Source organism: Chiloscyllium plagiosum, unplaced genomic scaffold, assembly GCF_037043375.1.
Source record: "Chiloscyllium plagiosum isolate Xiang-an unplaced genomic scaffold, Cpla_swu_hap1 HiC_scaffold_1, whole genome shotgun sequence".
NCBI lineage: Eukaryota > Metazoa > Chordata > Chondrichthyes > Orectolobiformes > Hemiscylliidae > Chiloscyllium > Chiloscyllium plagiosum.
Window position 1 is genome coordinate 100,165,046 of NW_028270139.1, and position 12,019 is coordinate 100,177,064.

Below are 12,019 nucleotides of genomic sequence, written 5' to 3' on the forward strand. Positions count from 1 at the left end.
CTACCACATTAGAACTGCAGGTTTTGCAGTTCTTGAGATGTAAAGAGGATGTGGCAGCAAGTCCACTGCATGGTGAGATGCAGACTCTGTTTAGCTGCAGATACAAAATGGTGAGCAGTGCTGTAGATTTGATTGAGCTCCCTCCTGGAATATGCGGTCTGCAGGAGAGGTCTAAAGATTTCTTCAGCATCTTTAGACATAGCTGCGGGTCACCTGTTCATGCAGATAGTCAGAAACAGAGAAGATTTGAACATTTGAGGGCCTTACATAGTTAGTGACAAAGACATTTCAGACCTGGTAAGTGATGTGCTGCAGCTGGAGAGTTAGGAACTCCCTGAAGAAGGGGAATTAGTTACTCCAAAGCAGAAGCAGACTGCATCACGTGGCAGTGGTCTATGGGGGGAATCTGGAGTCAGGTTTCAGCTGGAGGCTCTGTGAGCGAAGTTAAAATCCCTGATGGATAAGGGAATTTTTTTAAGGTGCAATATTACAGACTGGAAAAGCAAAAAGAATGAAATTCCTTTCAGCTCAGATTGAGTATTGTCACCGTAGTGAGTGGGTAGCACATATCATGCCTATGCCAAGGAAAATCAAATGCCACAAAAGCAATCTAAGCCAAGATTGCCAACACAGGGTATTGTGAAGCCAGAATTAAGGTGACAATGGGGCAGATGAGAAGCTTCAGCTGCCCCAGTTTAAAGAATAAGGATATAAGGAAATTTTATCAAAGCCACAGAAAAGGCAAGATATCCTTCCTTAAAGTTGTAAAATAAGATGAGCAGCATTTATTTAAATGAAGAGGTGCATGGGAATCATCTGGGAAAAGATCCTGGAAGAAACAGGAATCATTAATGGAGTACAGACAGTGGGTGACATCTTGTAAAGAGTATTAAGGAAGCAGGATTGATCTTTTAGAGATGCAAATAGCAGGAGTTATTTAGTTTTACAATGATTAAAGCAGGCATCATTTATTAAAACCACAGTGGGATTTAGTCAGTAAAGCCGTTAAGGAAATGGGAATTGTTTATTAAAGCCACAAACAATAGGATTCATTCTGTGAAGCTGCAGGAAATTAGAAATCATCCATTTTATCTACTAAAGGTTGGCAAACTTCCATTTTAGTCACATTAAGACAGGAATTCTCCATTTTCGCCATAAAATATGGGTACATCCTCCATAACGACAGCAATACCACTTTTATCACAAAAGAAAAACCTTTCAGTCAAGGAAACTAATTACATTGTAAAGACATGTCATCAGAAATAATGCTCTAAGGAACATTTAATTTCAGAGATGTATGAAATGGAGCACAGAATTAGGCATCTTGAACAAAATGAATCTTAAGAAAAAGAGTAGCTTCCAAATTAGACAGTAAATCAGAAGCTGAATAAGTAAATATATTTCAACATGCAACTGGTACTGTAACTGATGTTATAGCTTTTAAAGGTGTAAAAGAAGAAGTGGATGGCTATGAAGAAGTACTGAAATCATTTTTGAACTTGTTTTGTCTTAGAAAAATAAAATTCTTAAAAGAGTATGTTTTAGTAGAAGAATTCAGAATCTATTGGAATCCATAGATTATTTAAATAATGATTTCTGCAGATGGTGCCTACAAATCCATGGAAACTACTGCTGAAAAGAGAGAACTAATATCCAAGGATTCAGGATATTGCAAAGAATGAATTTCTTGTTTCAGCAGAGAAGGTGTCTTCTGCAAAGAAATTCTGAAAGATTAGAGGTCATCCATTTTAATGGAGTCCACAGACTTAAAACTGCCTACCCCACAAGCTAGCAGTTTTCCAAGTCCATAGGGAAAGTATCGTAGGAGGACAATGAAACTTCCTAGGAGGATAATGAAACATTACATAAATTTGTAATGTCAGAGACAGGGTAGAGATAAATATTATTTATGTGAACAAATATATAATAAAAATTGGATAAAAAAGTTGGTGGGGAGATGTATATGGGTCAAAAAGGATCTCAAAAGGTTATTACTGAAGCGTGTCTTAAGCACCTCCCTCTTTAAGGATGTCAAGGAGCCTTGTGGATAGAACGGTTTGGAATCTCAGTGGATCAAGGCCTAAAGTCCAGGTCCTCTTTGTAACAATCTCTATCATATCAATGTAATCTGTAAGGCATTGCTAACATGTAATAAATTACTTCTTGTATAAGAGAAGAACATTTTCTAGTGAGATCAGTTGGCCATTTTCCAACCCGACCACATTAGCCTAAGCAGACCCTGGGGATCCCTACATTTCAGAGGTGCAGACATGGTTTAGCTACAAAGGGACATTCAACTGTGATATTATTGAATAGTAAAACAGGCTTGAGGAACCAAGTGATTTGTTCATATTCGTATGAAGTCAAAGGTAATGCTGGGGGTTAACCGTGCATTTCCACTTTAATCATCAACCAATTATGTAAGTGTTTACTAATTGAGCTCAATTTTGTTAGGTTTTATTGAAGAGTCATTGGACAGGGAACATTGACTGTCTACACAGTTGCCCCCAGACCTGCTGAGCTTTTTTTTGACATTTTCTGTTTCTATTCAAATTTTATTACCTATCTGTTCTTATTAGTTATTTCTGACTGCTATTTTTATGCAAGGAAGATTTTATTCTTTTTCTAACTTCCCCAAATTGGACTTACCTCACATTACTGCTCAAAGAGTTAAAACTTCAGCGCACTTTGTTTGTAATCTCGACCATGTGAAACAGCTAGAAACAATTTAATAGGCAAAAGTGAGGACTGCTGATGCTAGAAACCAGGGTTTAAATCAGAGTGGTGCTGAAAAAGTACAGCAGATCAGGCAGAATCCACGGAGCAGGAAAATCAACAATTCGGGCAAAAACCTTTCATCAGGAATGGAGGCAGGGAGCTTCCAGGGTGGAGAGATAAGTGGGGTGGGGAGGAGGTTGTGGTGGGGCTGGAGAGAAGGTAGCAAAGAGTGCAATAGATGAATAGGGGTGGGGATGGAGGTGATAGGTCATAGAGGAGGGGTGGGGGAAGGTAGCAAAAAGTACAATAGGTGAGTGGGGAAGGGATGAAGGTGATAGGTCAGGGGGGAGAGGGTGGAGTGGATAGGTGGAAAAGAAGGTAGGCAGGTAGGACAAGTCATGGGGGCAGTGCTGAGCTGGAAGGTTGGAACTGGGGTAAGGTGGGGGGAGGGGAAATGAGGAAACTGGTGAAATCCACATTGATGCCCTGGGGCTGAAGTGTTCCGAGGTGGAAGATGAGTCGTTCTTCCTCCAGGAGTCGGGTGGTGAGAGAACGGCGATGGAGGAGGCCTAGGACCTACATGTCCTCAGCAGAGTGGAAAGGGGAATTGAAATGTTGGGCCATGGGGCAGAACAATTTAATGGCCATTATTTAAGTCAACAGAAATTATACTGATAAGAAGGATAAACCTGAGCAGTTGAATCACTATGTTCCAAAGTCAGCCACTTTGTCTCAATCACAACATACTGGTTTTTAAACTGAGACTTGGTACCACCTAAATGATTGAAGAGTGAAATTTACTGATTTTTTTTATCACACATATTCTTTTCAAACCTGACCACATACTACATATGGTCATTTTATTTTCACTTCTCCTTATTATGTTCAAGTATCTGTATATTGTGTACTCTGTTTTCGTTTTGTTCAACAGTTTATTGTATATCATTTTTCTTCGAAAACAACACATTGTAGTGTAAGCTTGTTCACTCAATGTCTCTTCCTGCCCCATCTAACATAATATTTCTCCTTTTTCTTTTAGTACAAGCAAGTGGAACAATATATGTCTTTCCACAAGCTTCCTGCTGAAATGCGACAGAAGATACATGACTATTATGAGCACCGCTACCAAGGCAAGATCTTCGATGAAGACAATATTCTAGAAGAATTGAATGATCCACTTAGGGAGGTAACATATTTTTCTCCACGTTGTCTCAATTTTATTAGCAATAATACTGCTAATTTATATTTTGAACAGTTGTGGTGAATTTAGATTGGAGGCTGACACACACATAAGAGAGTTTTGCATTTGCACTATTACTTCAAATGTCAAAAACTGTTCAAAAAATCAAATGCCGATCAGGCAATAATATTAATAAGTCCTGTTTTAATGCACAATCCCTGAGTGAAGGAAGAGATTGTTTCATATTAGATTGTGCACAGTTGATTATTTAACATTTGATTGAGAACAGAACACATTATTAAGTATGTGGCTATTGGTACTCAATCTCACTACTCATCATTTTCCAAGTCCTCAAAGACTTTAGGTCCTTTGAAGATTACCAATTAAAGGACATTCATCATTCAACAGAAAGAGTATTCAGAGAATGCAGTTGTCACATCAGCTCGACTGATCTGGGCTTTGTATGATTGAAAATTGCATGGACCTATCAATTCTCTTTTCACTTTGGCACAACAAAGATTTTTCAACTGTGTAACTATAAATAGAGCTAGGTTTGACCTAAGAGTATCGCCGACTACTTTACAATGGTGAAGCGTGTTCTTTCAACAATTTAAGAATGAATGTGGCTCACTCAACAGAATGTCTTCAAGCAACTTAAAGTCAAATTCCCAAACTGGCAGCCAGTGATACTCTACAAGCTTCAGTGACAGTAAATTCTTCCACCTCATTTCATTGGCCATCCTTCAATTCACCCAGAAACAATTCTTTGTCTTATACATTATGCTCACCTATTCTTGCATGAGAGCAAGTTAAGGTCACCAAATAACTGAACAAGTATGAAAAGAACTTTAAGAATGACTTTTCAGTATCTTCACTTGTAGTAACATATGGGGCTGAATCTTACAGGTTGGTTTTGGAGAGATTTTTGCCAAGAGGCCAAGCAAATTTTCTCACTATATCTGACCAAACATCCTTTATTAACAATCTAACCGAACCCCATGGTGTCCCTCTCATCGGATTCGATCTCCAGTTTACCACTTGCCATTCCCAAAACAATTCACAACTCAGCACATACTAACAAAAAATCGGCACCTCTTGCACGAGCACCATCTTGAAAAAGAGGACTGGATATAATCAGTAGCTCCCCCTAACCCCACCCCAGTCCTGAAGAAAGGTTAATACCCGAAGCATTGACTTCTCCACCTCCAGATGCTGCCCGGCTTGCTGTGTTCTTCCAGCCTCTTGTTTGTCTACCTAACCACAAAGCCATGTTGCTCACAGCATGTAGTCAGTGTGGCTGAGACTATTTTGTACATAGAATGCCATTCTTGCACAGTAGTCACTGTTTCACCACCAGGCCACACAGTTTACCTGTCCTTAGCTACATCCATCTAAACGCCTTCTCACCCATCATTGTCTCTGACGCTCACTGGAAATCTGCAGATTGTCAGTGTCCACTAGGAGAAGATCACAGGCACACAAACTATCAAATAAATCAAACCGTAAACATTTATTCACTGCCAGCAATAACAAACACAAAACAAATGAATAGAGGCTGCACTTTGCACCCACAATCCAAATGAAGTGCTACCCTTTATGATCAATGATTATTTTGCGTTCCATGATTGCCATCAGTGCCAAGCTGTGTCTAACTGGAGCGGAATGTCAGTCAGCTCCTCTCTGGCTTGGTATTTACCCGATGTAGCTGAACTTTGTCATGCACAAAAGAGAGGTTTATCCTTTCCAGTGTCTCGTCCTTCTGCCCTGAAAACTACTCCAGTTCCCCAGCCTCCTCAGCATTTATCACATCACTCCTTTGCCTGCTCTAGTTTTAACAGAACATCACATGCCAGGAAGATGTGGTATACTCTTTCAAAATGATACTGGAGGACTGCTCCAAGACCTCTCTCAGCAGTGGGACTGCATCTTCAGCAGCATTATTGTGTGCTCCACCGTGGCCCTGGTCATGGCACGGACATCAACTTGATGAAGGTGTTGCACTGGCTGAGAGAGTAACATATTACATCAAAAAGAGAGTTCCTGCCCTGCTCCAACCCCTTTCAATCCAAGACCAATTACAAATGTGAAACTCACCATTGAGTCAATCCAATCCATGGTCATATTTAAATTGCAATGTTCCTCTCATCTCCTAGCAGCTTTGGAAATTTCACAAGTGATGCGATGCTTTTGGCTAGCATTTGCGCCCCTCCCCCGACTTATGTCATTGTCCATAAATTCTATATTGTTGAGATACCAATGGCCCGAATCACTTTGACCAGCTTCTGGACCCTCTGCATGCATTGTAAATGAGTGAAGAAATTATTGCAAGTAATGTGTAGATAGCGTTTGTAAACACATGCTTCAATGTCCGAGTGAACCTGAATTTTTGCCCATCAAAGTATCATTGACGTGACCCACCCTGGGAATTGTCCCAGCCATTTTCATGGCTAGACAACAATAAGTGGTGGCACAGAATGTAGCTTGTGGTGGACACTAGCAAATGTGGGCTCTGCCTGGTTGCCCAGAGCCACATTGGAGCCTCCATGTCCCTATGACCAAATAACTGTCCTGACAGCTCAGTTCCACCGTACGTGCATGTGGAGACCAAGCACAATGAACCAAAGTCAGACAGTTCCACTGACCTTGAGAGGCCCAAGCTGATGTCTGACCATGGCTAAGCTCCTAGACTGTTTGCAAGCTGTGCCCATGACTGACAGTACCAAGGCCCTCTGACAGACAGAGCTGTCCCCTTAACTGGACAGTAGTCCCCTTAACTGAACTGTAGTCCCCTTAACTGGACTGTAGCCCCCAACCAGTTTTCAGCATGACTATTTGCTTGTACAAATAGTGCAATGTGTTTGTCGTGTGGACAGTTGTCAAATGCTGTGGTTGTTAGAGAGTTGTCTCCCCGTGCTGTTCATAAATATAACTACCCTACCACCAGAGAGATCTCTACTGATAAACAGCCTGTTGTGTGTGTGCAAGACAGCACATCAATATGGCCCTGATAGCCTTTGGCTCTGACCGAAGTGCCAAAGCATTAATAGTTATGGCATGATAAGGCTTGCTTTTGGCACTAAGTGATTGAGCACTAAGAGAGCAAGTGAGCAATCCTGCAAATTAAACTGGTCTAATCTAGGTGTCTGGAGCTGTCTGTGGGAAGTGTCCTTGCAGTGACCTTTCAATATTAGTTGCCAGTGCACCCTATGATGAAAGTCTGTGATTCCTAAATGACATGCGAGTGGATTGGAGAGATGCCATGATGGCTGTGAGGGGGTCGACAGTGTTTGATACCAAAATCCTTGGTCAAAGGATGTGTACAGCTGATGCCCATGGATTGTACTGTAAGATGCTGTTTCATACTGAGCAACATGGAAGATCCAGTGTTGAACTGTAGTCTCCAGGTACCCATTCTGATTTTCATGTTGAGAACTCTTGACAAGTGCTTGTTCACCGTGTTTGGTAACATAGGAAACTGGAACAAATGAGGCTAGTTTTGGTGTTAACAAAGTGTTTAATAAATTCTCAACCCCCTAAATTGGCAACCCACCACTACCAAGCAAGAAACTCACCTCACTGTTCAGCAAAAGTCTAAAAGATTCATTGAGTTGCTTCTGATATCAAGCTAGGCCTCACGAGACCTGTCATCTGATTTTGTTCCAAAACTCGCCATCGCCCATGTTGTTCAGGCCCCTTAAGAGTCTGTCCAATGTATTTGATCAAAACTCACATATTATGCTTATTATTAAAACTAAAACCCATGAAGTGAAAAAGAAAGGTAGTAGCAGATTGGATATAAAATTGACTCAGCAGTAGACAATGGAAAATTATGGTGATTGACCACTTTTTGGACTGGAAGAAATAATACATTGATATTCCCCACAGTTTGGTACCAAGATAAGGACTGATGGTCAGCATGATGATGTGTGTGGAAAATAGTGTCTCACTAACTTGATTGAGTTGTTTGAAGAGGTGACAAAGAAGATTGATGGAGGCAGAGTGGTCAAGATTGCCTGAATGGACTTCAATAAAGTGTTTGATAATGTTCTGCATGGTGGACTGGTTAACAAGGTTAGTTTACATGGGATGCGGGGGGAATTAGCATTGGATACAAAATTAGCTTGAAAGTAGAGGGTGGTGGTGAAAGGATGATTTTGGACTGGAGGCCTGTGACCAGTTGTGTGCCACAAGTATCAATGCTGGGTTGGCTGTTTTTCATAATTTTTATAAATGATTTAGATGTGAATATAGGAGGCAGGATTAGTAAGTTTGCAGATGACACCAAAATAGGAGATGTAGTGTACAGTGAAGAAGATTACCTCAGAGTATAATGGGGCCTTGATCGGAACGGCCAATGGGCCGAGGAGTGGCAGATGCAGTTTAGTTTCGATAACTATGAGGCATTGCATTTTGGAAAGGCAAATCAGGCCAAGACTTAGACAATTAATGGTAAGGCCCTGGAGAGTGTTGTTGAACAAAGAGACTGAGGGGTGCAGATGCATGGTTGGTTAAAGTGGAGTCAAAGGTACACAGGGCGTTGAAAATGGCATTTGACATGTTTGCCTTCGTTGGTCAGAACATTGAGTATAGGAGCTGGGATATCATGTTGCAGTTGTATAATACATCGTTGAGGCTGAATTTTAGAATACTGTGTACAATTCTGGTCACCCATTCTATAGGAGGGATGTTGTTAAACAGGAGAATGTGCAAAAAAGATTTATAAGAATGTTGCCAAGATTGGAAGATAGGAGTTAAATGGAGAGGCTTAATAGGCTAGGGCCTTTTTCCCTGGAGCAACAAACACTAAGGGGTAACCTCATAGAGGTTTATAAAATCATGAGGAGCACTGATAAGGTAAATAGCCAATGTCTTTTGGACATAGGTTTAAGGTGAGAGGAGAAATATTTAACAGGGACCTAAGGGGTAACCTTTTCATAAAGAGGATGGTGTGCATCTGAAACAAGCTGCCAGAAGAAGTGGTGGAACTGAGATTCAATTACCACATTTAAAAGGAATCTGGATGGGTACATGAATAAGAAGGGTTTAGAGGAATATATGCCAAATCCTGGCAAATGGGACTAAGTCAGATCAGGATGTCTGGTCAGCATGGATGAGTTGGACCAAAGGGTCTGTTTTCATGCTGTTTGGCTCTATGACTGTATAACACTATGATCATGCCTGATTTACATTAATGGTTTGGATTTTGAAATTTGCAGTTGACAAAATTGAGGAAGTGTCATTGATTGAAAGATTAGAATAAACTTGAAGAGCTCCTAGACATGTTAATAAAATAGATTGATAAAACTAAGTGGAGAAAAGTGAGTTGTTATGGTTTAAATAGGTGATGAGGAGATGCAATACAATTTTAATCATACAGTTTTAGGGGGATGATGAGATCAGAAAGACTTGGGTTTAAGAAAAACAGAAATTGCTGGAAAAGTTCAACATCAGTGGAAAGAAATCAGAGTTAACATTTTGGGTCGAGTCACCTTCCTCAGATTTGGGGATAGTCGTGTACAAATCATAAAAGATGAAAGAATAGGTTAAAGCAGTTATTAAAATAAATGGCATCTTGGGCAGTATGGTTAAAAATCTATAATACAAAGAAAAGTTTTCTAATCCTAAATAAAATATTGGCAGATCTCTTGTCTCCAGTTCATAAACCCATATTGTAGGGAGGATCTGAAGGCTTTGGTGGAGACACGTCAGCTAATGAAGGGCCACTGGACCCGAAACGTTAACTCTGCTTTCTCTCCACAGATGCTGCCAGAATAGCTGAGTTCCTTCAGCATTGTTTTTGATTCAGTTTTCCAGCATCAGCAGTCATTGGTTTTATTTTATTGCAAAAGTTTTTTCTTAGTTGCAAGATTGATTTAACAATTGTTAAACGTTTGACATTTCTGTTTCAATTTGTTAACTATTTAAAATTATTAGCTTTTGATTTTCTTTGAGTATGAGGATTTTACTCTCTATCCCTGGTTGCCTTTGAAAAGCTGCTGAGCTGTCTTAATCCATCACTTGAGGATACTCCCAAAAATGCTGTTAAGTCAGAATCCTAAAACTGCCTACTTAATTATCATCACTATCGACAAGGATGTAACTGGGGCTTTCTGAAATGAGTAATTCTTATTACATAATAAATAGTGATTTTTTTTATTGAAGGAGCAGGTATTGCACAGAGATACAGGATTGCTTACATATGGAGAGCAATGGGATGTTACCCATTTCTGGAATCCAGTGTGAACATCATCTGCTCCCCAGATACTCAGCCTGAATCAAAGCAGAATGAAACTTGATCTGTTTACTCTTCTGAAGAGAGGGGTGGGCAACGTGACATCATTCAATATCCAGACTAACCTTGTAGACTGACATTGTGAAGTCAGCACACAGCAGGGCAGTATTTAGAGCTGCATTCCTGTGCTTGCTCAGTGGTGTCTTCAGACCTCCATACCCATTCCACATTGAATTACTCAGCCAACTAAATAGTCTTTCATCCCACCATTTTGGGTTGAATCTCGATCTAGGTTACAGAGGTATAAAGATAACATCCTCACCCTGCAATTTCAGTGGCAGTGCCAACTGCTCACCACCAACGCCCCCCCAAAAAAACACACTCAGACACACTTTTTTAATGCCACATTGAATTACCATTTGGAGTTTAAAAATCTATTATTTAGTAGTTGTAATAAAAGCAGCAAATTGTAGGAATACATATCAGTTCAAAGATCCACTTTTGGCTTCTGGATTGCTGGGGCAATCCTTCCTTATTTGTTCAGTTTTTTGATACTACAGTATAAATCTTTAATTCTCAGTCAGATAGCTAAGCCAAGTCCTGAGTGGTGTCAATGGAGTTCTGTGTCCATGGATATCAAATCTAAGGAGGTGTTAATGAATCCTATTTGTCATAACCCAGCAGTTTTTAAGAGAGTAGCAGATAATATTCTCTTATTTCAATTGACTGCACTCGTATTTTTCAACATGATGATAAAGACGTAAAATAAAGATGTGCTTCAGATAGTGTCAAATATCAGTTCTCAATCAGAAATAATGTAGAACATCTTAAATTAATTATTTATTACAAATTGGTGAATTTTTATTGAATCATCTTGATCTGATATTTTTGTTTGAGTTTTGCATTATTCTAGGCACAGCTGAAGTGACATTGTTCATGTAACACAGAACCTCTATTATAACAAAACATAACAAGTCCAAATGAAGACATTTCAATTATATGCTGCTACAGTCAGCTGATCTTGGCAGGATAATGTGTCCACAATTTGAATGCATACCCTTCAATTTTCCAACCATATGCTTCAATAATACAAATTTGCAGGGATTGTAAAGTTTCAATATATACTCCTATTTTAGCGTGCATTGGAATTGTGAATTTGATGAATGACACATCAGCCATTATGAATTCAACTAGTCTGTGAATTCAACTGAGGATCCTGGGATTGTATTCATTGGAGTTTAGAAGATTAAGGGGAGATCTAATAGAAACTTATAAGATAATACATGGCTTGGAGAGGGTGGACGCTAGGAAATTGTTTCCGTTAGGCGAGGAGACTAGGACCTGTGGACACAGCCTTAGAATTAGAGGGGGTAAATTCAGAACAGAAATGCGGAGACATTTCTTCAGCCAGAGAGTGGTGGGCCTGTGGAATTCATTGCCACAGAGTGCAGAGGAGGCTGGAACGCTAAATGTCTTCAAGGCAGAAATTGATAAATTCTTGTATGTCACAAGGAATTAAGGGCTACGGGGAGAATGCGGGTAAGTGGAGTTGAAATGCCCATTAGCCATGATTGAATGGCGGAGTGGACTCGATGGGCTGAATGGCCTTACTTCCGCTCCTATGTCTTATGGTCTTATGGTCTTATAGTCAATAATAATGACAGAGGCCTGGATTATTACATGAATTGCTAGTATTTTGGGGGAGTCTTTGAGGTATATAACAGAATAAAATAGGTTTTAAAGTATACTCCATGAAATCTGCTGCCAAAAGCAGTCTTATACCTTGACAGAAATTGCAAGGTTTTTTTGTGACTTAATGTAAGTGTCAAGTGGGGTAGCAAACCAAAGGAGCCCATTTGTTCCAGCTCCAAATCTAATCTAAACTCATC

The 12,019-nt window shown here is 39.9% G+C and overlaps 1 protein-coding gene across 1 annotated transcript in view; it reads left to right on the forward strand.

Annotated features, from left to right (window-relative positions):
- LOC122549029 (potassium/sodium hyperpolarization-activated cyclic nucleotide-gated channel 1-like) overlaps window positions 1-12,019 on the forward strand; it is a 279,591-nt gene that overhangs the window by 168,066 nt on the left and 99,506 nt on the right. Inside the window, exon 5 of the mRNA XM_043688170.2 lies at window positions 3,758-3,904. Coding sequence (XP_043544105.2) covers window positions 3,758-3,904 — 147 coding nt within the window. The remainder of the gene's footprint in view (window positions 1-3,757; window positions 3,905-12,019) is intronic.